This window comes from Pinus tabuliformis, chromosome 4_1 (genome assembly GCF_031772625.1).
Source record: "Pinus tabuliformis cultivar Carrire ecotype Pingquan chromosome 4_1, CPIR1, whole genome shotgun sequence".
Classification (NCBI taxonomy): Eukaryota; Viridiplantae; Streptophyta; class Pinopsida; order Pinales; family Pinaceae; genus Pinus; species Pinus tabuliformis.
This window is the reverse complement of record NC_142303.1, coordinates 628,453,448-628,479,877: the sequence shown is the minus strand read 5'-3', so window position 1 is coordinate 628,479,877 and position 26,430 is coordinate 628,453,448. Positions and strand designations below refer to the sequence as shown.

Here is a 26,430-nt window from a genome sequence, read left to right as displayed (position 1 = left end):
ACCTTATCAGATTGATTACCGTCTTTGTCTAGCCTGTCTTGGCTACTGGGGTTACTAGGAGCTCTCCAAACTCCCCACCCTTGGATGCAGGTTATTCAAGATTGACAATGCTGTCCACTCACATTTTGTATCTAGATGCCCTACTTCCACTAGCACAACAAAGTGGTACCTATTTTCTAAGTGGAGCTACCTCACAGCCCAAGCAGAGCAACCAGATCCACATTGCTAGACTTTTCACTATGGGTTCGAATATGAGGAGAGCTTGGACTGACCACATATGATCTTTGCTAGGATCACCGAGCTATACCCTTTCAACCCTGACCACTCCCTGATGGACCTAATTAGGTGTTGCACTGGCACCCTCACATTGACTGATCTCAAAGATGTTTCTACTGCCTCATCTACATCCACCCTTTCTCACTCTAGTTTCTACTACTTTCACTTGTATATCTTTATATATTAGCCTTCTGGAATAGTCTTGGCACTCCCACGTTTTATTTGTTTATATATATATATACACACACACACATATACATATATTCCTAAAATTTTGGAGTGGTTCTGAAAACTGCACTTATTTCTTCATATCAGGTAGCCTAGATCTAAGAGGACCATCCATGCTCCCTCTATCATTCAGCCTGATAAATTAGACCAGCCTGTCCTCTCACATTTGTTTGGTACATGGAAATAGCTAGAAGAAAAATTGATATCATCTGAGCTGACTGTTCCAAATTTATTGTTTTTTTAAATGCTAGGAATATTTGATTATTCGTACCATAGCAATGATGGAAATCATATAAAGCTGTTGAATGTAATGTTAAAGTTCTTTCACTGAAAACTGTTTTAAATATAATTCACAAATTTATCTGGAAAGATGTTAGGGACCATTTTCTTTTCTTTCTCGTGAACTCATAATAGCGCAGTTTTAATAGGATTGCCCACATATTTGTACAGGGTCAAGATGAACATTTGCTAGATTCAGCCGTTTGCATTAAATTTCTGCTGAAGCTGCTGCTTCCATCTCTTCCAGAAGCAAGTGAGAAAAAGGGATCACTTGGCAGCAAGATTTTAGGAGTAACCACAAATTCTAGTCTGTTGAAGGTGTCTTCTTCAGGTTCTGATCGTGGTGGTGTTGCAATCCTATCTAAAGTCCGGAAGCTACTTTCAACCATGAAGGAAATACATACGAGAAGCAGTAATGAAGACAGAGACGGGGATAGTTTTTCTGGGCAGGAGTTGAACTCGAAATGGCTTGCCTTATTGACGTTGGAGAAAGCCTGCCTATCTACGGTTGCACTTGAAGGTACCAATCTGGCATACAAACTCTAAAATCTATTTAAAAATGCTGGTACAGTTGGGTTTCAGGATTCTTTATGAACATTGTTAGTCGTATAAGTTTCAGTTTACACTATACAATAAAAAGTGGAAACTTCTAAGCTTTATATTTATGACAATTTTTTGAACTGTCTGACATGCAGAGTTCACCTGTTCATGAGTCGTTATGTAAAGGATGCTAGTTTTGCAAAACTCATGTACAAATTTGTTTGCAGATACCTCTGGTGCAGTTAGAAGAGTTGGGGGGCATTTCAAAGAAAGGCTGCGAGAGCTTGGGGGCCTTGATGCTGTTTGTGATGTTGTTCTGAATTGTTTTGCTATTCTAAAAGTGAGTATCGATATCTTCCCTTTATAACAACCTTTGAGAAAAGCCAAAAAATTTGTCTTAGATTGTTGCATGTCTCATTTTATATGTTTTCTTATCAATTTTGTAGTGTTTTAGAGCTCATTTGTTTCTACTCTTGCAATTTTCTTCCAGGCCTTATCCCTTTATCTATTTGTTCATTTTTTTAAAAATTATTGTCTGCTGTATTGTACTTCAACTCATTGTATTTCTAATTCTTTACAAAACTAAGCTATTTATCTCAGTGGCCTGGTGTTTACCTGAGACTTCTGGCTAGTTAGTGAGATCCTTTAAGGCACAACTTATGCAGAGAATTCTCATTAATATGAAATAAAATGTAGGAATATTGTTTACAGATTCTGTGTTTGTTTAATAGCATTGGCTTCTACATTACATGCTTCTGAACTAAATGTTTGATTTTTTCCTGGATACCACGATGGAGGTTTTTAATGGACAAGCTGAGATGATCAGGCGTATAAAACATTTTCAATTTATAAAAATCCCTACCAATGTTTGTGTCCAGGAGGCTCTGGAAGACCGAGGCTCAAATGTTGTTCTCAAATCATCCAGAACAACTAAAATGGCTGAGGATGTAGGGCTGTTGCTGAAGTGCATGAAGGTGATGGAAAATGCTACTTTCTTAAGTGAGCAGAATCAGGTAAATTTTTTATGTTGAGTGTGGTGTCGTGAGCTTTTCTTGATAAAATGGAGCCAATGTCTTATATCAAAGTTAATAGCTTAAGTAAAGAACTAGTGCAATTCAAAACAATTTGCTTATTCTATATGATAGTTTCTGTTCTTTCTTATTAACAGAAGCACTTGTTGGAGATGAATTTAAAGTTAAGATGTGAAGGCCTAGAACTCTCCTTTATTGCCCTTGTGATTAAGGTTATCAAGACTCTCTCTGGTAAGTGGGAATCTTTTCTGCATTGCTTTTTTGAATAGTGTCAATAAAATGTCCTGAAAAGTTCTGCTATATGAGCAGTTATTTTGTTTGGAAGACTTCAGCCTTGTATTGAAATAGTTTCTTGCTTCCAAATTTTTGTTATGAAAGTTTCTTAAGATCTTGAGAGTGATTGCTTTTGTCAGGACTGCTTTTGAGGCACAACTCAAGTGGTTCAGATTCTGGGGGACGTGAAAAATATTGTATCACTGTGAATGATGTTAATGATACTCACAGTTCAAAAAACTGTACAAGAAAAGCTGAGTTTCCAATAACTGCAACTCAGGAAGAAGACCTTAAAGGTATGGATAACAATTGCGTTTGGTCTAAAAATCATTTTTTCTGTCTGTCCTATGTCATGAGTTATGATCTTTGTTGTATTTATTTAGAAATCCCCCAAGGAGTTTTATTTCTCTCGAAATTATTAGAATCCAATGTTTGCTAGACTACATGAAGGCAATATTTGTAGTCACACCCTTAGGTGTTCAGTGGTTATGATCCATAGGTTCACTCATTTTAGCTTGTAATATTTCAGAAGGTTGTATTGTTGGTGGACCTCTACTGACTTTTATTGTTTTGTAAGCAGCTTTAAACTATTTCTTTTCCAGAATGGATGTGTTAAAATTTCGTGTTTTTTGTCACTGTATTTTATGACCATCTTTTCTTGATTCTACATCTTCCATGAGTATAAATTATAAAATATATCTGCAGTGTGTCTTGTTTTTCAGTATCTTTATATTTGCACTCTTGCAGGAAGCAGGGAGGTTCCTTCTGTTGCTTGCACTGCTAATGGTGGGCGAGGGCGTCGCAAAGCAGTGAAGATGTCTGGTTCACAAGATACAGTTTTGAACTCCACACATTTTAAGAAGAATAAGAGCAGTTTCACATCAATATCAACCTCAGAATTTTCAGTCGCAGGTTCTAATAATGAGCATGCCTTGGCTGGTGAAACTTTTCATAGTAAGGATAGATTAACCGGTTCAAATACAGGTAAAACTACACAAGCAAGGAGCACAGGGAATAGAGTTCCAGTTGGCACGAAGTCATTGACAGGCCTAGGGCAACAATCCTCTAGGCCAGTAGAGCAGAAGCGGAGTGCCTCCTTTGAAGACTCTCAAGATCCATATGAATTCAATGATGAGGAGCTGGCACTTCTGAAAGGAACAAAGGCTAACAAAAACAAGAAATTAAAATCACTTAGTGTTTTAACAAACAATACCAATGTGGAGTTGGAGAGGGAGGTTCTACCTCAGTTTTCTGATGGTATCATGGACTTGATGAATGGACAAGATCAATACAATGATGAGAATGAACTTACCAATAGGCAATGGGCTGAAGCTGGCACTTTACTTGGTGATTGTCTCCTTTCATCTGTCAAGGTAAAGTTTCTTTCTGTTCCTCTTTTTCGTTTTTGATGGTTTAGAGATGTCCTATGTTGAGAACATATTGTTTGGAATTCCACACTTTTGCATCGTGTTGCATTGAATTGGTTCTATTGCTCGTTGACAGTTATTTATTTTTGTGCAAGTAATTACTCAAAATTTGTTTACGATCTTGGAAGAAATGACCTAGGAATTTAATAGTGACATTGGAAATCATATAAAGGGTTGTCATTCTTTGCACTTGGAAGTTGGCTGTAATACATTTTTGCTTTATTTAATAGATATGTACCCAACAGAACTATTCTTTCTTTTCCAAGGAAAGCTTCATGGGGAGACCTAACGGATGCTTCTCGCATTTGTTGATGGTGTTACTTCCCAGATTTGCAGTCAAAGATATTCAAGTCCCTGAGCAAAGTGTAACCCTATAGGCATTAAGGAAGGTTTCCCATTGTCCCCTCAACAAGTCTTTGTCATTCTTTTGGCAATTCAATTTTGTGATGAAGTCGATATCCAAGAATAAGAGGGTTTGCTTATTACAGAAATGACATAATTAAGCCTTTCTCTGATGTGCCATAATTAGTTGAAAACAGATTTTCAGATTATGCAAGAATAAGTGAGACATAGAGCCCTTATATAAGATGCACCATCACAACCGTGAAATTACAGCCAAGTAATAACGCACAACCATGACAATTAAAAGACAGCCATATATTGTTAAAATTTGGGTACCAGAGGACAAGTGGTTCCCTAAGGCTTTGATCTTTGGCCTAGGGAAAAGTGTCCAAATTTATTTTTTACTTTTCTCCTAAAGTGACTTTATAAGTGGTAAAGTCAATTTAATTTAAAAGTGACTTTATAAGTGGTAAAGTTACATTCTAATTTAAAAGTGACTTTATAAGTGGTAAAGTTACATTCTACTTTAAAGGTGACTTTATTAAAGTGAATGAAGAATTAGAAAGTGAAAAAGTGACTATGGAAATAAAAGGCTAAGTGGGTCTTTATTTAAGTGGGTGAGTTAAAAAATAGAAAGTGAGAATTAAATTCACATTTATTCTCATCTTTATATCTAAATGAATCTCAGCCATTAGATCTTAGGGTAACCCAAAAGGTCATTTAGAAAATAAAAGGAGAAGAGAAGAGGAAAATATCAATTCATTCTTTCATGAGCATTTGAGAGAAAGAAAAGAGAGAACAAGGAGAAAATTTCTGAGCAGTGAGGAAGTGAAGGAGAACAACGAGAAGACATTTCAGCAAATCTGGGCTGCAACATTTATTGGCACGCATCCCAAGGAAAAACCGTACAACAGGAGAAAGGCATAGAAATCGAAGAAGAGGGGCAACAACATTTAATGCTGTTTTATTGTTGTAAAATTTTTTGTTTTGGTTATTTGCTGATTGGCAATGTTTTTAAAACCGGAACCGGTGACCGGACCGGTCCACCTAATGAAACGGTTTACCGACCGGAACCAGTCTAACTGGGACTGGTTTGGTCTAAACGAACCGGTTTTAGAAAAATACATTAAATGATTATTTTTTAATGAAAAAACCTATTTTTAAGATTTAAAACCATGATTCCAAGCCAATAGAGACAAAATATGCAAAGATTGCTCATTTATATACCATGTAAAGGTGAATATATCAAAATGGCATCGAGTGCAATACATATCATCGACAAAATACATAAGCAATGAGGCTCTAAATGGCCTCTAGAGTGGAAAAGCAAACCCTGCAAACTATGGGGCCAGTGGCCTACTACAAGACTTCAGTCTAGGCCAATGTTGTGAAAATCGTGATCGGGATTAAATCGGCGCGGGAACAAATCGGAAAAAATCGGAATTATCGGGAAAAAATAGGAAAAAATCGGGGAAAAAATCGTTTGGTACAAAAATATTCATTTTTTTTCAATTTTTTTAATATCTAAACCATCTACAACATAAAATAAATACATTGACACCTAAATATGATAAAAAAAACTAATATATAAGATGTTTAATATAATTTCTAGCGCTAAAATCACACATAACATTGAATCATGTCTTGAATAGTAGGTCCTGACTCCTGAGTCCCAACTCAGCCTCAAAATATCAACAAAAAATATGATAATGTATCTCATCTTGTCATAATGTCATATACAATAAAATGAAAGTTTAATCCTATTGATTTCCTCTGCCCCTCTTGCGAGAAAATGCCACAACTTTCCCTTTCCCTCTAGATGTAGATGCTGGTGCCTGTGCTGGTGGAGATGGCAGTGGAGTCTGATGTGCTCTAGAAGCTAAAGAACTAGAAGTAGGAGCTATAGGAGGTAGACCACGTCCTCTACTGGTGGCAGTGGTAGCCCGGGCAGGTGGTGTCACCTGGAAACATTACGATCTCCCAATCCTAAAATCCTGAAAAACTGATAAGTCTGCTGGATTTTAAATGAAATCTAAAATTCTACTTTCTCCATATGAAATCCAATGAGGCTGGAACCACTCTCAAACATCCTGAGTCATTTCATGGTAATGTTAAAAATTTAAGTAAAAGGATGAAAATGAAGATTAAGGAGAATGTCACTTTTACTTTAAGAATTTAATATTACCATGAATAGCATATCCATACTAGGGCCTAGACTTTATCATTAAGCTGCCCCACTCAAAAAAATTTGTTTCTTTCAAAAAAAATTGCATGAAAAAACCCAAAAAAACGCTATAAATCTATGTTGTCGCGACCCCCGGCGATTTTTTAAGCTTTTATCGCGATTTTTTCGTTTTTATCGCGATATTTTCAATAAAAATCAGCAAAAAAAAACCCGGCGATTTTTTCGTTTAATTATCGCGATTTTCACAACACTGGTCTAGACTCTACATATATGATAATAGTAATACTATAATAGTGATCAACATTATCACTTGAAGTTGAAACTTCTCATGAGTCTCAGTCATCATGATCAAACTCAGTTGGTTGAGTCTCGACTCCCAAACTTTGCAGTCACAAACTTCTCTATTGGTTCAGTGACTTGAGTCTCAAACTTCTGAAGGTATTCTACCCTAATAAGCCCTATTATTTCATTTGGTGCTCCACATGGCTTTAAATGGCCTCCTATCCCAGCCAAGTGTTGCTTGAACTTGTTCATACCCCCTCCTTGAATGGATTTTTGGCAATATTTGCAGATCATTTTGCCATCAATCATATCACAATGAGCCCATGCAATATCTCTGGCTTTTGGAGGCATGATGACTCCCTGGATGGTAGATCATAGAAGTGAGAAGTTTATAACACATAAAAAAAATTAATTCATGGACAACAGTCAAATAAGGAATTTAAAATTGCAAATCCTTACTTGGAAATGCAAACTAGCTTCCTTAGCCTCCTCTTGAAGATGGCAACTCCACTGACAGCTACACACTATCTCCAAAATAGCTCCAACTCCAACTCCAAGATGACTACTTCAGCAAATGCCAAAAACTCAACACTCTCCAAGCTCACAAACACTCACAAACACTCCAAAGCAGTTGTGTGAGACAAATGAGAGTGAGAGGGGCCTCTTAAAGGCTTGGAGAGGGTGTTTTTGGAGGGAAAACACCCTTAGTTTCCCCCCAAAACCCCTAAAACACAGTCCGCATTACACTTTTTGCATTACACGGTGGGCATGCCTCTAACCGGCCGATTATCACCGGTTTAGGGCAAATTTTAGCGAAATGGGCGATTGAACCGGGTTTTTTGGCCGGTATATACCGGTGGCCTTGCTAACTGGCCGGTTAGATGACTTGATCATCACTGGTGCAGAGATACTCATTGAGGGCTGCAAGAGAGATCTTGCTTCAGAGTTTGAGATGAAGGATATTGGCTTGATGCATTATTTTCTGGGATTGGAGGTGTGGCAGGAGGAGGGGCATTTCTTCCTGGGACAAGGGAAGTACATTGTGGATATTCTTAGCAGATTTCACATGGAGGACTGCAAACCCATGTCTACACCTATGATCACTAACTGGAAGAAGCTTCATGCTTCTGATTCCGAGTTGGTGGATCCTACTCTATACAGACAGTTGATTGGTTGTTTGATGTATTTGGTCAACACTTGACCAAATAATGTTTTGCCGTTAACACTATGAGTCAGTTCATGTGTGAGCCCAAGAGAGTGTATTGGGTAGCTGTAAAACACATTCTTCGTTACTTGCAGGGGACTGTGGATTTTGGTATGGATTATAGACAGGGTGATGGAGTGAGACTGGCAGGGTACACAGATTCAATTTGGGTAGGTTGTGCTTCAGATAGGAAGAGTACTTCCGGGTGTTTTGCATTGGGTTCGACAGTTGTGTTGTGGATCAACAAAAGACAACAGTCAGTTGCATTGAGCTCAGCTAAGGCAGAGTATATGGCTGCTAGTTTGGCTAGTTGTGAGGCCATAAGGCTTCGCAAGATGTTGTTTGGTCTATTTGGTCAGGCATTGAGACCTTGAATAATTTACTGTGACAATCAGAGTTGCATAAAACTCATGGAGAATCCAGTTTTTCATGACAGGTCAAAACATATTGAGATCAAGTATCACTTCATTAGAGACTGTCCAAAAGGGAGTTGTCAAGCTTGAGTACATTTCTACAAATGAGCAAGTAGCGAACATTTTCACCAAAGCCTTACCACGGGGCAAGCGTGTATACTTTAGAGACAAGATGGGAGTGGTGAGGAACACTTTCCTCGGTAAGAGGGAGTGTTAAAATTTGGGTACCAGAGGACAAGTGGTTCCATAAGGCTTTTGATCTTTGGCCTAGGGAAAAGTGTCCAAATTTATTTTTTACTTTTCTCCTAAAGTGACTTTATAAGTGGTAAAGTCAATTTAATTTAAAAGTGACTTTATAAGTGATAAAATTACATTCTAATTTAAAAGTGACTTTATAAGTGGTAAAGTCAATTTAATTTAAAAGTGACTTTATAAGTGGTAAAGTTACATTCTAATTTAAAAGTGACTTTATAAGTGGTAAAGTTACATTCTACTTTAAAGGTGACTTTATTAAAGTGAATGAAGAATTAGAAAGTGAAAAAGTGACTATGGAAATAAAAGGTTAAGTGGGTGAGTTAAAAAATAAAAAGTGAGAATTAAATGCACATATATTCTCATCCCTACATCTAAATGAATCTTAGTCATTAGATCTTAGGGTAACCCAAAAGGTCATTTAGAGAATAAAAGGAGAAGAGAAGAGGAAAAGATCAATTCATTCTTTCATGAGCATTTGAGAGAAAGAGAAGAGAGAGAAAGAAGAAAATTTCTGAGCAGTGAGGAAGTGAAGGAGAGCAACAAGAAGACATTTTAGCAAATTTGGGGGGCAACATTTATTGGCATGCATCCCAAGGAAAAACTGTACAACAGGAGAAAGGCACAGAAATCAAGGAAGATGGACAAGTTTTGGGCACATTTTTCGAGGCTAGCCGTACAACATTTAATGTTGTTTTATTGTTGTAAAATTTTTTGTTTTGGCTATTCGCTGTTTGGCACAATTTTCAAGGTGGAGTTCAAGCACGAAAATCGAGATAAGTTGTAATTTGTGGTTGCTGGAATTTTATTGTGTATTTCAGTTTCTTTGTAAAATCATTTTCATAAATAAAGAAGAGCTCTCAAATTGGTTTTCCCCAAGAGTTGTAGGGGGGTTTTCCAGGGTCACATTGATAAAAAATTACTGTTATTTTATATGTGTGGCTGTCATAATTTTGCTGTGTTTTATTTCTGCAATTTCAGCAGTTGTGAAATCTCTAAATTTGTGTTTTCAGAAAAATATTATCATTTCTAGATTTTAGAATTTTTATTATGCTTGGATTTAAAACTAAATGCATGGAGTGATAAGGGAAACTGATAACTGGAGTGGGGGTTGAAATTTCTTCATATATGAGCAACCAACAATACATTAATTCTTCAATATAATTTTACCCGAATGAAGAGATCCATAATCCTGCGCACTTAGTCTTATTGAAGCTAGTTGTATCTTTGGAAGGTCTTTTGCACAGGCTTGGTGTCTTGGCATGCAAGAGATGAATTATTGCCTCTTTAGGTATTTATGTCTTCTTTCCTAAGTCTTAGGAAAAATACAACAATTAAAGTCAATTAATTATTGTGGACTTTTAAGCCATTTTCTAAGGATAAATAATAAAATTATTTAATTGACTTAGAGATAATCTCAACCATTAATCTACTAGATCTTCTAGAAGGGAGATTAGGGTTAGGGATTTGGGCTTAATGAAGATAATAAATGAAAAGAGGTGCAGACACAGATAGAGAAGAGAAACAACTACAACATTTTTGGGAAAACAATTCCCAAGAAGGAGAGAGTGAATTCTCTGGAGTGAAAGGCTCACTTAGACTGAGGAGAAGGAAGGAGAATACAAGGATAATTTCGGGAGTGTTTCCAGGAGGCTGATTTGCTAGAGATTGGAGAGGCCGAATTGTTGAAGCGAGAAGAAGGCACATGATCCAGGTGGATATTGGTGGCCACCCGCCAAGTCCACTTGGACCCCCACCATTGTTTCTTTCAGCTTTCTTTAATTGTAGCACAATTTACTATTTTTAGTAGTTTTTCGGGTCTTGAACTTCTGAAGCCGTTTTGAGGCCCAAAACGACAGTTTTTGGGAAACTAGGAGCATCATGGGTCCATGGACCGATGTTGCTCTTCCCAAAGTTGTAGTTCTCGGATAGATCTTTCTAACGAGATATTGTGCGCATCAAACGAAGATCGCATGCCAAAGTTACGACCCCGGGAAGTTGATGTACCAAGTTACCCAAACGGGCCCCACAATTTGGCGTTTCATTTTCTAGGGTTAGGTTTTGGGATGTTTAGGGTTTTCCATTGTTTCTCAACAATAAATAAGTCTTCGAGCCTCATTGTAACACAATTTAGAAGCATGTAGCCGCCATACCTCTTCTTAGAGATAAGCTACCATCGCCTTAGCTAGTTTATTTCCATTTCTATTTGTAAGCATATTTCAATATTTTACAGTAATGAAATGAAGTATTATTTCTGCTGCATCTCTATATGTATGGTTATATCTGTAATTTGTTGCATTCCTGTTTAAATCCGGATCAACACAGTTGCTGGGGAGGTTGATTTTTGAGTGCCCAAAGGTTGAGCAAGGGCAAGGCGTAGGGGCCAATTTACTAGTGAGAGGTGGGCTATTTTCTCCAGGCCGAATTTCTTTAGTGGCTAGTTTCCAATTGGCCGAATCTCCTTGGGCTGAATTATTCCATTGGGGCCGAGTTGCAGGTTCTAGTCACTGTATTTTTATTTGTAAATTCTCTGTGGGTCGAAGCCTTGATTTTCCAGAATAATAGATGAGGGAGAATTGTTGTGGGTGTTTATTTGTTGTAATGTGTGATTGATCTCTCTGTTTCAAATTCCTTCAACCCTAACATCCGCTTATTGGTGCAAGATCTCCCTTCTAAAAATTTTAGTTCAGCAGAAAAAACAATGGCAATCCATGCAAAAGCCTTAGTCATCCATGAAAGAAATAAAAAGAGATGGAAAACCTCACATTGAACTTGTTCCTAAGCTTCTACCTTCCAAAATTGTTTCAACTAAGCTTGGAGGTGGACTACCACACTTCCAACCATGCCTCTAGCAAATGAATCTTTCCCCTATTTATACTTCTTTCCTTCACCCCAAATTAGGGTTTGTTCAATTTAAGTTTTATCAAGTGACAAATATATTTTAATCCATAGAAAGTGTCCTACCTAGGGTGCTTGTCCCTAGGTCTTTCTCATGGGTGGTTATGTTCTCCCAAAATCCAATGCATCATTTGTAGAGCCCATAAACTCTATTCATGAGTGAAAGTGATGTTTCAGTTGTTCTTCTTTGTGTTTATAAGTACAATTTTGTCTTGGGACCTCATTTATAGGTTCACTTACCACATGTCATCATTCTACTTTAGAGTATGTTTTTATTTTTTGTTTAAGGACATAGACTGTATCAACTATGCCACATGGTATGCACTCATACAAATGACCCTCCAAATATGTAGAACAATGTCTCGAACAAAGTATAATGTCCCAAATATGTGTCAAGGTTTAAACATGCCTCCAAATATGTGGAGTCCCCCTTGATTAATGTGTAATGTTCCATAAGGGTGGGGTTATTACTTAGGATTTGATAGTGGTCTAACCTTTTTCCTTATGTAATAATTACTTTTGATGCAATAATCCCTTGGAGGTAGTGCAACAACAATTTTAAAATTGCAATCGGTCTTTGAACAAGCCACCTATCAAACTGGGTTTTGAACCAGATTTAACAACGCATTTAAAAAAATACATAAACTAATTAATTATTAATGAAAAATTATTTTTTAAGATTTCAGACCACGATTCCAAACCATTAGAGACAAAAAATGCAAAGTTTTCTCTTTTATATACCACCATGTAAGGGTGAATATATCAAAATGGCACCGAGGTAATACATATCAGTGAAAAAATCCATAATCAATGAGACTCTGAATGGTGTCTAGAGTCCAAAAACCCTTGTTACAAGCTACTGGGCTACTAACCTACTGCAAACCACTGATTAAGATGATCTCTCATCAATCTCATAACCACGACTAGAAACTGGATCATCAACATGAGCTACATAAACATGATTTGTTCCAAAGTCTTCAGACTCCTCAGATTCCTCAGCCTTATGATTTTGGTTGGAATGAAAATCATCTCCACAACCTTATAATGTGGTAGTAAAAGCTTAACATGCCTAGCCAATTAATTTGGTTTGAGTGGGGTACATTTTTGTTAAGGCCATGTTAGAGGAGTTCAACAATCAACACTGCCAACATCAAAGGGGTTCAACGATTAATACCATCAACATCAAGGTACACAAGTGGCTTCATGCTCTTGATTAAATACCAATCCCATACCCTCATTCATGATAGAATTCAATGAAAATATTTCAATTCTACCAATCCTAGAATCTCAAAACTGGTAAGTTTGCAATCCTACCATTGATTGCCAACATTGTGTTAATTTCAAAATCCCAGATTTGGTTTTAATTCCTAGTAATTTTTTTAACTCGAAAAAATATTCCTCAATGTTGAATAAAAACACACTAGAATTTTTAACTCAAAATTAGACCGCGGATGCAAAATACAGGGAATAAATCACACAACAAATTCCCTCCAACTAATCTTCACTTTTTACTCTCAGAACAGTGAGAGCTTCCTTATTGGGAAATTGGACCATAGAGAAATAAAAAATTACAGCAAAATAGAACCTGGCAAATCTGCCCTTGAAAAGCCTTGATTTGCACTTCTAGTGGCTATATCGCACAATGTTTTAAAACTCCGACTTTGGTTCGGAAACGGTTGAGGGTCGGCTCCAACTCCGACTCCGACTCGATATCGACTTGGCCGGTTTGATTTCAGTGACTCGATCGTTGTAGAAAATACATTAATTTTTTTTTAATTTATTTATTTATAAAAAACATAATTTTAAAGATTTTCATTCATGTTTCCAAACACAAAGCTCTAGAATATAGAGAGAAGACAACATATGATCAAAGTAGGTTCATGAATATATCCATTATATCAAAATGACACCCAGTGCACTGTCCAATACAAAGTTCATACTTAGCCACCAATGCCAAGATTCTTTTCTGCCTCAGCCTAGGCCCTAAGGACAATCACTAGACTACAACAACAATAATACCAATTCTCTGCCCCTAATGAAGTCTCAAAAACCTTGATTTAATTATGGTCAAGCTCCAGAGCAATCAAAGGTAAATATGTATTTATTAGTCCATTTGCCAGAACATTTGCCTTTTTAAAAACATTGTATGGCTCAATGCATTGTTTCAGTTCTCTAATTCATGCCACTAGGATAATCATACTTCGGCCTTTTAATTTTCAAAACTTTCTCACGGTGATAGATTACTTTAGGGCTATAAATATGCAATAAACAACAGCCCAATCATTGATATGTAGGAGTCGGAACAACTTTTGACAAATGTGCTTCGGGATTTTTGTCAAAGCGCTGAGCCTACCGAGTCGATTGAGTTGTTACTGAGTCGACCGAGTCAATGACTGGCTCGGTAACAACCCGACCAGCCGTTTCGTTTCGGCCACCGAGCTGACCCGGCTAGGCATTGGCTCGGTTTAACTCGATCGTATTTTAAAACAATGATATGGCACACATTCAGTCTCTCCTCCACGTGCAGCCTTGCTGTTGCAAAATGCACGTCGCACGTGCAACTCTACTACTGCAAAACCTGCGTCACACGTGCGACTTGTAGTTCTCCTTATGCGGTAAGTGCGAGTTGCTCTTGCACTTTTGTCACAGTGTGGCCTGATTTGAAGATGCCCTTATTTGGAACTTTGAAGCCAAATCTTGTTGGCATATAGCAATGAGTTTCTCGACACCCATAAGAAATAAGCCATCAACATAGAACAACAGAATAGTGGATCATCTCCAACAAATATAAAGTACAAGTTGTGATTCACCCCACTCTTGGAGAAGCTCATGCTCGACAAGTAGCCATCAATCCTTGAGTGCCACACACTTGGTGCCTGCTTGAGTCTATAAAAGGCTTTCCTAAGGTTGCATACTTGAGAATCCCTCCCATGAAACTTAAATACCTAATGCTGCCCAATGTACACCTCTTGAATGACTCCATTGATGAATGTTGTCTTCACATCCATTTGATGTATCTTCCACCCAATCACCGAGGCAGTAGATATGATTGTGCGAATGGAAGTATACCTGGTGATAGGAGCAAAAGTCTCCTCATAGTCCACTCTGTCTTTTTGTGAGAACCCTCTTACTAGAGACCTTGCTTTGGACTTCTTTGTGTTGCTGTCAACAACATGCTTGATCTTGAAGATTCACCTGGAGCTCTCCACTGATTTTTCCCTCTAGTCTCAAAACTATGCCCTGTACATCATTCTTCATAAGAGAGTGATACTCCTCCATTACGGCATCCCTCCAAACTCGCTCGTTTACTACCATCTCAAAACAAGAAGGCTTGGAATCAATGATGCTACTCGAGAGCCATATAACCGGGAAATTGACTTGGTGGTCTATTCTCCCTAAATGCACTCCTAGGAGCCTCCACATACTCCTAAGCATCCCTCAATGTCTGCTTTAGCCATTGAGGTCTCCTCCTGACAAAAGTGGAGGGATCCTCCAACTCCTCCTACTGACTTGAAGATTGAGTCTTGGTTATGGGTGGTGATGGACTCTTCTCAATCTTTGGCACCTGCTGCTCCTTGTCTTATATTTTTGTTGGGAGGGGCTCATGCGACTTCCTGATTGCCTAGCCCTTCTCAAACTTGACATATCGACTCATTATGGTCTTCCTCTACCTTGGAATGAAAACAATGTATGCCTTTGAAGTCATCGCTATACCCATGAAAAAGCCCTTCATTGTTGGAAGCTCCAACTTTTTCCTCTTTTTCATTGGTACATGGACATATATTGGAGAATAAAAAATGTGAAAGCGACCAATCTCTGATTTCAATCCAAAGAATGCTTCTTATGGAGGCTTGTCCTCGAAGATCTTATGAGGACTCCTGTTTTGTACATACATTGTCATATTGCATGCCTCTGCCTAAAGAAACATGGGCAAATCTCAGTCATGAACCATTGCATCTGCAGCTCCAACTATGGCTCGATTTTTCCTTTTAGCCACCTTGTTTTGCTGTGGGTTATGTTATCGAATTTGTCAGGCCCCGAGTGTTGGATCTGTGGATCTGATATGGATTCATATTCAAATTCTCTGGGATTCGTTGAGGATTTGTTTTGATGGCAAATTCATACGGACAACAAACATTAACGTTGACGTAAGTCACAACCCATTTGCGGAATTTCATCCATAAAATTCAAAATTCTATGCATATGAAGAAAGGCCACATAATTTCGATTAAGTTCATTTGATTCGTCCATCAACTAGCTATCTTTTAATAATAAATTTTAGCATGTTTTTAGATGGTTCCAAGGTTGTTACTATGGAATGTGCCCTCAGGGCTCCCTCAAATGATCTGTCCTTCGTGCAGGAATGTGCCCTCAAGCCTCCATGGAATGTGAATGCTTTTTCTGTCATGTTGGAGTGTGCCCTCTAGCCTAAAAACATTGTGTTTTCCATTCGATTTCGTGCTGCAATGAGCCCTTAGGTCTCATCAACGTTATCTATATGTTCACTAAATCACCAATTACAGTTGCCAGCACATTATGTTTTAGCCATGACTATTTTAAAAATAGCTTAAGTTAACTAAATTGTGAGATAATTTATATTATATTTATATATTAATGTTAACTGTTATATTACTTATGTATAGTTCATATGATTATTATATAAATAAAATGAATATAAAATTTGATATACATAAAATTTATTATAAAATATGTTTATTATAAGTATTATATAGATGGATTTTTATAAATATATATGTTTCATCGAGGGACTGCGTAGACTCAAGCAACAAGGCTCTCAAAGCGATTACAACAAAATTCATCATGTCACTTGCGAGAATTGAACCTAGGTGGGGAGGATAATGATCATTCCACCCAACCACTTGAGATAAACCCAATTGACATTATATAGATATGACAATTTATACATTTTTTGTTAAAATTGGCAACTAGGGCCAAACTCCACATGGGTCATCTTATTTATGACAACTGATATTTTTCTTGGATTCCTCTCTTCGAGAGGTGTAGGATTGATCTAAAGATCATCTGATTTTGACATGTACAAATGAAGTTATGAATTTATTTTGATTATGGTCAAATTGTCAAGGTGCCAACAAACTTATGTAGGCTCAAAAGCCCAATAGTCACATCTATTCATCCTCAACGTTGGATATAAATAGAAGGTGACTTAGCCTCATTTGGACACACTCATCTTCACACTTCTCTCTCTCTCTCTCTTCTCATTGATTGGGTACGAATTTCTCGGCCTCTCCCTCTCCACGTTCAAAATTTCAGGAGAGCGAAATTTCAGGAGGCCGAAATTTCAAGAGAGTGAAATTTTAGGAGACCGAAGTTCTGGATAGTTTGATCCAGGGTTGACTGCAGCTAGGGCTGACCGCAGGTGGGCTGTTTGACCAAATTTTGAATGGGTTGCATTTGACTGTTTTGAGGGCTGTTTTATCTTCTTGTTTGGAGGCCAAAGTTGATTGAAGTTGACCAATTTGCCGAGGGTCAAATCTGCCTTGTTGACTAGCGTTGACTTTTCTGGTTAGGGCTCTTTTGCTGTTGTTATAAATTATCATATTTGTAAATTGTACTCTCTCTCTGCTGAACTATTGAAGACTAAAAGAAGATTTGATCAAGGGTTTCCCCTCATTGGGTTTGTCCCTGGTCGGTGCTACATCTTGTGTCCTCTTGTCTTAGCTTGTCTTCTACTGTTTATGTTTATGTTCTATCTACATTTTACTACATGTTGATGTGAATATTGATATTGGGCTAATAAAGAAATTGAAGTAAAATTGCCTAAAATTAACATGGTATTAGAGGTGAGGTGAAGAAAAAGCCCAAGCAAGAGTGAAAGAGCAATCACCAAAGACAGTTGGACAAGGACAAAAGGTTCAATGGGTTCCTCATCCTACTTCCTGGCTGAAGACAAGCTCCATGATAAATTTGACTATCATGGATGGAAGATGTCTCTTGATTTGACCTTGGAAGAAAAAGAAGTGATGGACTATGTGCAGGGTAAAATCCCTGAACCTCCTTCAAATGCACCAGCTGCTGCGAAGACCAATTACAATAGGACTGGAGTCAAAGCAAAGAAGATTATCAGGGATTCCATTGACAAGCATTTGGTGGCCTACATCTTTGAATTGAAGACCTCCAAGGAGATCTACGACAGGTTGGTCGGCATGTTCAAGGTTAGTAATGCTAATCAAATTCTATTTCTCAAGAATAAGTTGAAGGATATTAAGAATAAGTTCAAGGAAATGGTCGACTCTCCAAGAAATCCAGGAACACCAGGGATGAAGAATCAAATGTTGTTAACAATAAGCAAAAAGAGTACTATCTTATATCGGCCCTCTCCATTGCCTCTCCTCTGGACACTTTGGGAAATTGGCTGATTGATAGTGGTGCCTCAAGGCACTTCACCGGATACAAGGAAGCCCTCTCTGATCTGATAGAAAAGGAGACAAACTTGGAGATCATCCTTGGAGACGATGCTACTTATCCCATGAAGGGAGTAGGGAATGTTACCATTCAATTGAATCAAGGTGACACTATTCATTTGCAAGAAGTACTATATGTACCTAATCTCAAGAAGAGCTTGATGTCCATTTCAGCCATGGAGGACAAAGGATTCAAGGTGGCATTCATCGATGGAAAGGTACATGTTTGGAAAAGAAGTTTTAAAGATGCTTTTACTCTTGGGTTCAGGGTTGACACTTTATATCAAGTTTGAGGAAGTCCATTGGGAACCATGTCTTGCGACACATCTCTACAATTTGAACTATGGCACCGGAGGTTTGCCTATCTTCATTATAAGGCCCTATCCGATGTGAGACAGATGGTGACAGGTACGCCTGAGTTCAAAGTAAAGCATGAAGGTGTATGCCTGAGATGTGCCGAAGGAAAACTTACAAGGGGACCATTCCCCTCAAGTAATAGTAAGACCACAAATATATTGCAATTGATCCACTCTGACATATCTGGTATGATGCCCGTAAACTCTTTGGGAGGATACTTATATTATCTCAGCTTTACAGATGATTATTCTCGCAACACTTGGATCTACTTCTTGAAGAAGAAGGATGAAGTGTTCACCTGGCTCTGACACTTCAAAGCCTTGATCGAAAACTAATTTGAGAAGAAAATCAAGATATTGAGGACTGATAATGGTACTGAGTACGAATCCAATGAATTCCAAGATTATTGCAGAGAAGCTGGCATTAAGAGGGAGACTACAACGCCATACACTCTTGAGCATAATGGTGTGGCTGAAAGGAAGAATCGCTCTATTGTAGAAGCAGTTCGTGCCATGCTTCATGATCAAGGCCTTTCGAAGTTCCTATGGGCTGAAGTTGCAAATATCGCCATGTATGTTCAAAATCGATGTCCTCATCAAGCATTGGACTCCAAGACTCTCGAAGAAATGTTCACTTGTAAGAAACACGATGTCTGTCATTTTAGAATTTTTGGAAGCTCCGTATATTTGCATGTGCCAAAAGAGAAAATAAACAAATTGGGTGCATCTGGGAAGAAAGGAATCTTTGTGGGCTATAGTGAAAATCCTAAGAGATATAGAATTTATGTGGCTAGTCAAAAGGACGTTGAGATAAGTCATGATGTCACATTCGACGAAGATATGGCCCTCAAGAAGATCAACAACCTTCCTATCCTAAGGAAGGACAAAGAAGCTGACACTAGAAATCAGGTTGCAAAAGAGACGAAACGATGCCTGATGTTGATGAACCTATGGATCCTATTGGTCCTCCTCCTCATGAGCCCTCCTCCAAAAAGAGACCCTCATGGCTTAGGGAGACTATCGAAGATGCCGAGAGACACATTGCACAAAGGGGGACTTTCCGTGAAAGCAAGAAGCCGAACAGGTATCAAGGATATTTGATCGCCATGAGCACTATCATTGAAAATGAGCCTTCATCATTCGAAGAAGCCGTGAAGCATCAAGTATGGAAGGATGCTATGAATGAAGAATATGAGTCAATTATGAAGAAGGATGTCTAGGATGTGGTCCCTAGACCCCAGGACAAATCGGTTGTCACCTCTAAGTGGCTCTACAAAATCAAGCATGGAGGTGACGCAAGTGTAGAAAAGTTTAAGGCTCGCTTTGTTGCTTAAGGCTTCTCTCGAAAGGAAGGTATAGATTACGACGAGATATTTGCACCTGTTGCTCGATACATGACCATCCTCTCAATCTTAGCTCTTGCTGCCTTGCAAGGATAGAACCTACATCAGATGGATGCCAAGACCGCTTTCTTGCATGGTTTAATCAAAGAGGAAGTCTATGTGGAACAACCCGAGGGGTTTGAGGTTCACGATCGGGAATCTCATGTATGCAGGTTGAAGAAAGCTCTATATGGATTGAAGCAAGCACTTTGGGCTTGGTATGAGAGGATCGATAGCTATCTGATGAAGCTGGGATTCACTAGTAGTGAAGCCGATCCAAAGCTTTACTTTAAGGTTGAAAATGATAAACGTCTCATTCTAGTACTTTATATGGACGACCTCTTTCTGATAGGGGCAGACCCTCTCATTCACAAATGTAAGAGGGAGTTGGCTTCCGAATTTGAGATGAAGGACCTAGGACCGTTGCACTATTTCCTGGGGTTGGAGGTCTGGCAAAAGCCAGGTGAATTTTTTCTCTCTCTAAGGAAAATATGTTGTGAAGATATTGGAAAGATTTGGGATGGTGGACTGCAAGCCTGTGGCTACTCCTGATGGAACTTAACTTTAAGAAGTTATGTGGTAGTGCTGCTAGACCTAAATTGGGAAATGCTTATGAGTATCGTCAACTCATAGGAGCACTGATGTGCGGATATGAATTTTGCAATTAACACATTGAGCCAATATATGGTTGAGCCTCATCATATACATTGGATTGGTGCCAAGAATCTTCTGAGATATAATCGGAGCAGAATCACTCATGGATTGAGATACATTGCCGGAAATATGAGGTTGCATAGTTATCCTGATGCTGATTGGGCTGGCAATGTGGTGGATTGCGAGAGCACTTTTGGATGTTGTTTTTCTTTGGGTTTTGCTTCGATATCCTGGATGAGCAGGAAGCAGAAATCGGTTGCCTTGAGCACCGCCAAGACGAATACATAACTGCTAGTATGGCCTCCTGTGAAGCTGTTTGGTTGAGGAAGATCTTTAGTGAGATGTTTGGACATGTGTTGGATACCACCGTGATCCTCTGTGACAACCAGAGTGGGATCCGATTATCAGAATCTCGTGTTTCATGATTGCTCCAAGCATATAGATATCCGGTACCACTTTATCTGGGATATGGTAAAATGAGGAGCAATAAGGCTCCATCACATTGGGACTGATGAGTAGGTCGCCGATATTCTAACAAAGCCCCTGGGGAAGGTCAAGTTCTTGGCCTTCCGAGAATGACTTGGAGTCGTGGAGAGACTCTCTTATGAGTGTCTTGTATGAGATGGACATTGAGCTCTGGGAGTTCTGAGGGGTTTGGGGAACTTCTTGGAGTGATGAGCAACCATAGGGTGAGTGGTTCAACCTTCTCCTAGTGGTTTGCTGTGTATAGGGTGAGTGGTTCAACCTTCCCCTACGATACCCCTTGGCGACATGTAGGCAAGATGAGTGGTTTATCCTTCTCCTGCAGAGACATCATACCCATGCAGTTTGGGATTCATGGGAAGTACCTCTCATCTAGCCAATGAGTAGTGAAATGAGGATAGGGACCATAGTACTACCAATGGACGCATCGTGTACTACCGGACTCCCTATGCTAGGATGACCGATATTGATCTGGGATCAATTGGAACTGACTTCGGGTCAGTAAGAGTGGTATGAGACTCTCTCTTTTGATTTGAAATGACTTCAGATCAGTAAGAGTGGTATGACACACTCTTTTGATTGGAACCGACTTCGGGTCAGTAAGAGTGGTATGACACACTCTCCTTTGATTGGGACTGACTTCGGGTCAGTAGAGAATGGTGTGATACATTCTCGATCACTTCTTCTTCATAGTTTAGCAGAGCAATGCATTGATGGCAGAGATAGCATATATTGGCAAATGGATCAGCAAATGGAGTTCTCCCTAGTTGAGAGGGAGTGTTAAAATTGGCAACTAGGGCCAAACTCCACATGGGTCATCTTATTTATGACAACTGATATTTTTCTTGGATTCCTCTCTCTGAGAGGTGTAGGATTGATCTAAAGATCATCCGATTCTGACATGCAGAAATGAAGTTATGAATTTATTTTGACTATGGGCAAATTGTCAAGGTCCGCCAACAAACTTATGTAGGCTCAGAAGCCCAACAGTCACGTTTATTCATCCTCAACGTTGCATATAAATAGAAGGTGTCTTAGCCTCATTTGGACACACTCATCTTCACACTTCTCTCTCTCTCTCTCTCCTCATTGATTGGGTACGGATTTCTGGGCCTCTCTCTCTCCACACGTCTGAAATTTTAGGAGGCCGAAATTTCAGGAGACTGAATTTTTGGATAGTTTGACCCAGTGTTGACTGCAGCTAGGGTTGACTGCAGGTGGGTTGTTTGACCAGACTTTGACTAGGCTGAATTTGATTGTTTTGAGGGTTGTTTTATCTTGTTGTTTGGAGGCCGAAGTTCACTGAAGTTGACCATTTGTTGAGGGTCAAATCTGCCTTGTTGACCAATGCTGATTTTTCTGGTTAGAGCTCTTTTGCTGCTGTTATAAATTATCACATATGTAACTTGTACTGTCTCTCTGCTGAACTATTGAAGACTAAACGAAGATTTGATCAAGGGTTTCCCCACATTGGGGTTTGTCCCTGGCTGGTGCCACATCTTGTGTCCTCTTGTCTTGGCTTGTCTTCTACTGTTTATGTTTACGCTCTATCTACATTTTATTATCATGTTGATGTGATTGCTAATCTGAATATTGATATTGGGCTAATAAAGAAAAAAACATATAGAACATACCATTGTTGCCTAAAATTAACATATTTTTAAGTTTTAAAACTATAAAAATATATTTATATTTATTTGTACTTGTTGTTACATGATGCATTCAGATCTTGGTTTTTCCAAAAACTGGTGAATCTGTATTCGTATCCCGATCCACATCTTGGTAACTTAGGTTGTGGGTTGTACAACATCATTAGCTCCCTCTTGATCCTTGCCTCCTTGCGGCAGTATTTGAAGGCATTGGAGGTATACTCACCCCCATTATTCATTCTCAAGACTTTGATCTTCCTTTTTGTCTAATTCTCCACGAGAGCCTTAAACTCCCAAAATCCACTGAAGACCTCATCCACGATCCACATGAACAAAATCCACGTCCTCCTAGAGAAATCATTGATGAAGGTCACATACTAACTGGAGTCTGGAACCCTTCAAATATGCTATTGACATCAGATCACACACATCTTTATGTACTAGATCTAAGATCCCCTTGGACCTGCTCTCTTTTCTTAGAAAATTAGCATTGGCAAACTTGCCAAGAGCACATCGCTTGCACGTTCCCTACTGCTCCACATTGTACTCTGGAAGACTAGTGACAATCACCCTTAGTATGGGCAATGCTCTGTGATGCAAGTGAACCATTCTCCTGTGCTAATGTAATGCTTGCACAGGTTGTCACTCCCACGAACTAGGGCTTGTACAGGCCGAGCTTTCAACATGTGTAGATTACCATCTTTTCCTCCCATCATTTGTTGAGTTGAGGCCATATTGGAAATAGGCAACATAACCCCTATCCTGCATGGCTGAGACTGAGAGTAAATTCTTCATTATCCCTAGAACAAACAACACATCCTTCACCTCTATAGGACCTCCCCACTTCAGCTGAAACAAAATGTTTCCAACTCCCTCTACGCAATACTTAACATTGTTTCCAAGCTCCACATGCAGTTCTAAGTGCTGTGATAAATTGGTGAATACTTATTGTGATCCCGTCATGTGACAAGAAATGCCATTTTCCCATGGACCAGGCATGCTTGGAAACTATGCCATACCAGTTAATATTTTTCTCATATCGTATACTTCCTTTCTTATTTTTATTTTTTTACTCCTTTTTCCTTTTCTTTTTCTCTCTCTCTCTCTCTATATATATATATATATATTTTCTTTTTTCTTTTAAAGTATCTCAAAATGGAGGACCTTCAAATTTTGTCTGGCTAAAAGCCTTGATTGAACAACAACGAATTTGACGATGAGTTGATGGCCAAGGGCCTGGATTAAACAGACTCTATGCAGCGGATGAGTGGCCAGAAGGTCGAACAACTCTGATACCACTGTAATGAACAAAATTCGTACTTCGTAATAATCTTTAGAACACTTGGTACACAAAGGCATCCATTGAGGATAAGAAACATATATAGTGAATAGTGTATAAAAGAATTGATATGAGATGTGATGATATGTTTACAAATGAGGGCCTACTTATATACCTAGGTAGGTGCCCCTTCATGAACGGTCCTGTCCCTAGTGACATGCCTCTTCAATAGCTAATTATTGTTTAATTTAATCATTTTTTATGATTATTATTATTATTTATATAACTTATATTGTTTTTGTATATTTCTATTCAACATTCATCCAAGTGCTTCACTGCCTTGAGCTGCTCCCACCTCTTCAAGTGATAGATGGGAATTTGGCCTTCAAGTTTGAAGAGTGGTTGTACAACTGAAGATATTTTCTCATCTCTAGCAGCCAGGCCTCAACCTCTTCTCCTTTCGTGTGTTACCCACTAAATGTGGGTGGTTTGATTTTTCTCAGCTGCCCTTGTAAATCTTCCCTGTTTGATTTTCTGTTTGACTTCCTAACTGGTGACGCACTTGGGCTGCTGCTTGATTTTGAGGTCATATAGGCCCTCTTACTTGGCCTTTTTGTTGAATGATAATGCTGCTGAGCAACACTCCTGGAATGCCTTGAACTTCCCACACCCTTTTCCTTAATTCCAGAATTACATTCATAAGCTTGCCTAGACTCAGTTTGCTGGTCCATTTATTTCTGAATTTTGTTCAAACTCTGCAAATTTGGTTGTTACTTTGTTGTTGCTCCTTTACTAGCCCCTCATTATCAGCCTTGTTTCTGAGTACTACCATTCTGAGGATTCTCATGGTCTCTTCTAGATTTCAATACTCTAGCTTGTCCGCTTCATGGCCATTAGACCTTGTCTCAGCATTACCCATGCTGATATTTACATCCCCGACTTCATCTTCTTCGCTATAAGGTCCTTGGGCATCTTCTACACTCCTATTTTCCATGATGCAAAATTTTCTTATTGACCACCTGTAGCTTTTCCTGTTAATTTTTCCCAAATTCTCACCGAATTACAATTTCTGGGTTTGTCACTATATTCTCCCCATCAATAACTTTCTATTGACTATGTTCTCTCATAATTCAGGTAGCTAGCCTGAAAGATATGCCCTCAGAAAATTTGCAGCCTGTTAAGCCATTTCTGCCCCCTAAAAAATCTTGTAGCTTTTCTTTAAAATTTCCCAAGATTCTTAGCCTCAAATCAAAATTCTAGGTGGATGGTTGTATTCTGCCCTCAATTAGCTTTCTTTTGACAGTGTTCACATCTTGGCCTCCTTGGCCACTTAACCAAAACCAACATATAAGTATCTGGACAACTAGCCCCAAAATTTATTTAATATAACTACATGGGCACACAAGACACATAATATTAACATTCGGCTCACCAACCTAAGTATAACTATACATATATTTACATCATCAAAATTGGGTAGGGGTATTACAAAATTTGTCATCGAACATGCAAGGGTTGATCATTGAGGGTAAGACAAGGTTTGGGATGATTTTGAGAATGGATAGAGATGGTGCGAATGTGGGGAAGAAGATTGTTTTGTAATGCCTCGTAATAATAATAATAATAACAATAATCAATGAAATATTGTTAATATATAAATAAATAAAACAATAAATAATAAAGAAAATATAAGAATAACAAATAAAGAATACAAAATAATAATAGTAAATAATAATAATAATAATAAATAATAAATTGAAGTTCTAAATATATATATATATATATATATATATATAAACTATAAAAGTAGTAAGAATAAACAAGTTAACAAAAGTGAAAAGGAATAAAATAAGCAAAAGTTAAATTAAGAAAAAAAGGTTGAATTAAGTAAAACTTAAAACAATGAAAGAAAAGTTGACATGTTGACAAATAGATTGTGCATGCAGATCCATTTCCAATCCCTTTCCATTTTTGGAAACGTTTGTTCTATTTAATAGACAAAAAGGGAGATAAGAAGCATTATTGATTCATTTGGAAGGAGAATGTTGTGACATAAAGGATTCCCTGGTAGTAATAGTTGATTGAGGGCTCAGGGGTGGCCAACGATAGAAATATTATGTGCAGCTGAGCCTACAGTTGGGTGGAGAGTCGTCCCCAAAACTTTGTTGCAGTTTGCAAGATCTGAGTAGCATTACAACTCTGGAATCACAAGTAAGGTATATCATCGCTATAGGTAAGTCGCCTTTGCTTGCGGTTTTTGAAAATTCTATGCCCTTTAGTTGAACAGTTTGTGTGTTGATTATTAATCGCAAAAATTGATGAATTAGTTGTATATTTTAATTTTGGGTTGTTACATATGATATTAGAGTTGCATTCGCTGCATGTTGAGATGTGGTGATTGACAGGAATTCCACAAATGGGTCGAGAGGGTCAGTTTATTTGATGATCTTGTGGGAGTCCATATCTATGAGGGAGAATATGTAATACCATATGGGATGGGGGTAGATGTTAGTGGTTCCTTTGTCTTATATAGCTCTTGAAGGGCTGTGGGACC

At 38.4% G+C, this 26,430-nt stretch overlaps 1 protein-coding gene across 1 annotated transcript in view; it reads left to right on the top strand.

The window, feature by feature from the left end:
- Positions 1-26,430, top strand: part of LOC149177603 (wings apart-like protein 2) — a 106,479-nt gene that overhangs the window by 40,685 nt on the left and 39,364 nt on the right. Inside the window, exons 3-8 of the mRNA XM_089420168.1 lie at positions 955-1,303; positions 1,551-1,663; positions 2,202-2,336; positions 2,492-2,585; positions 2,768-2,923; positions 3,375-4,000. Coding sequence (XP_089276294.1) covers positions 955-1,303; positions 1,551-1,663; positions 2,202-2,336; positions 2,492-2,585; positions 2,768-2,923; positions 3,375-4,000 — 1,473 coding nt within the window. The remainder of the gene's footprint in view (positions 1-954; positions 1,304-1,550; positions 1,664-2,201; positions 2,337-2,491; positions 2,586-2,767; positions 2,924-3,374; positions 4,001-26,430) is intronic.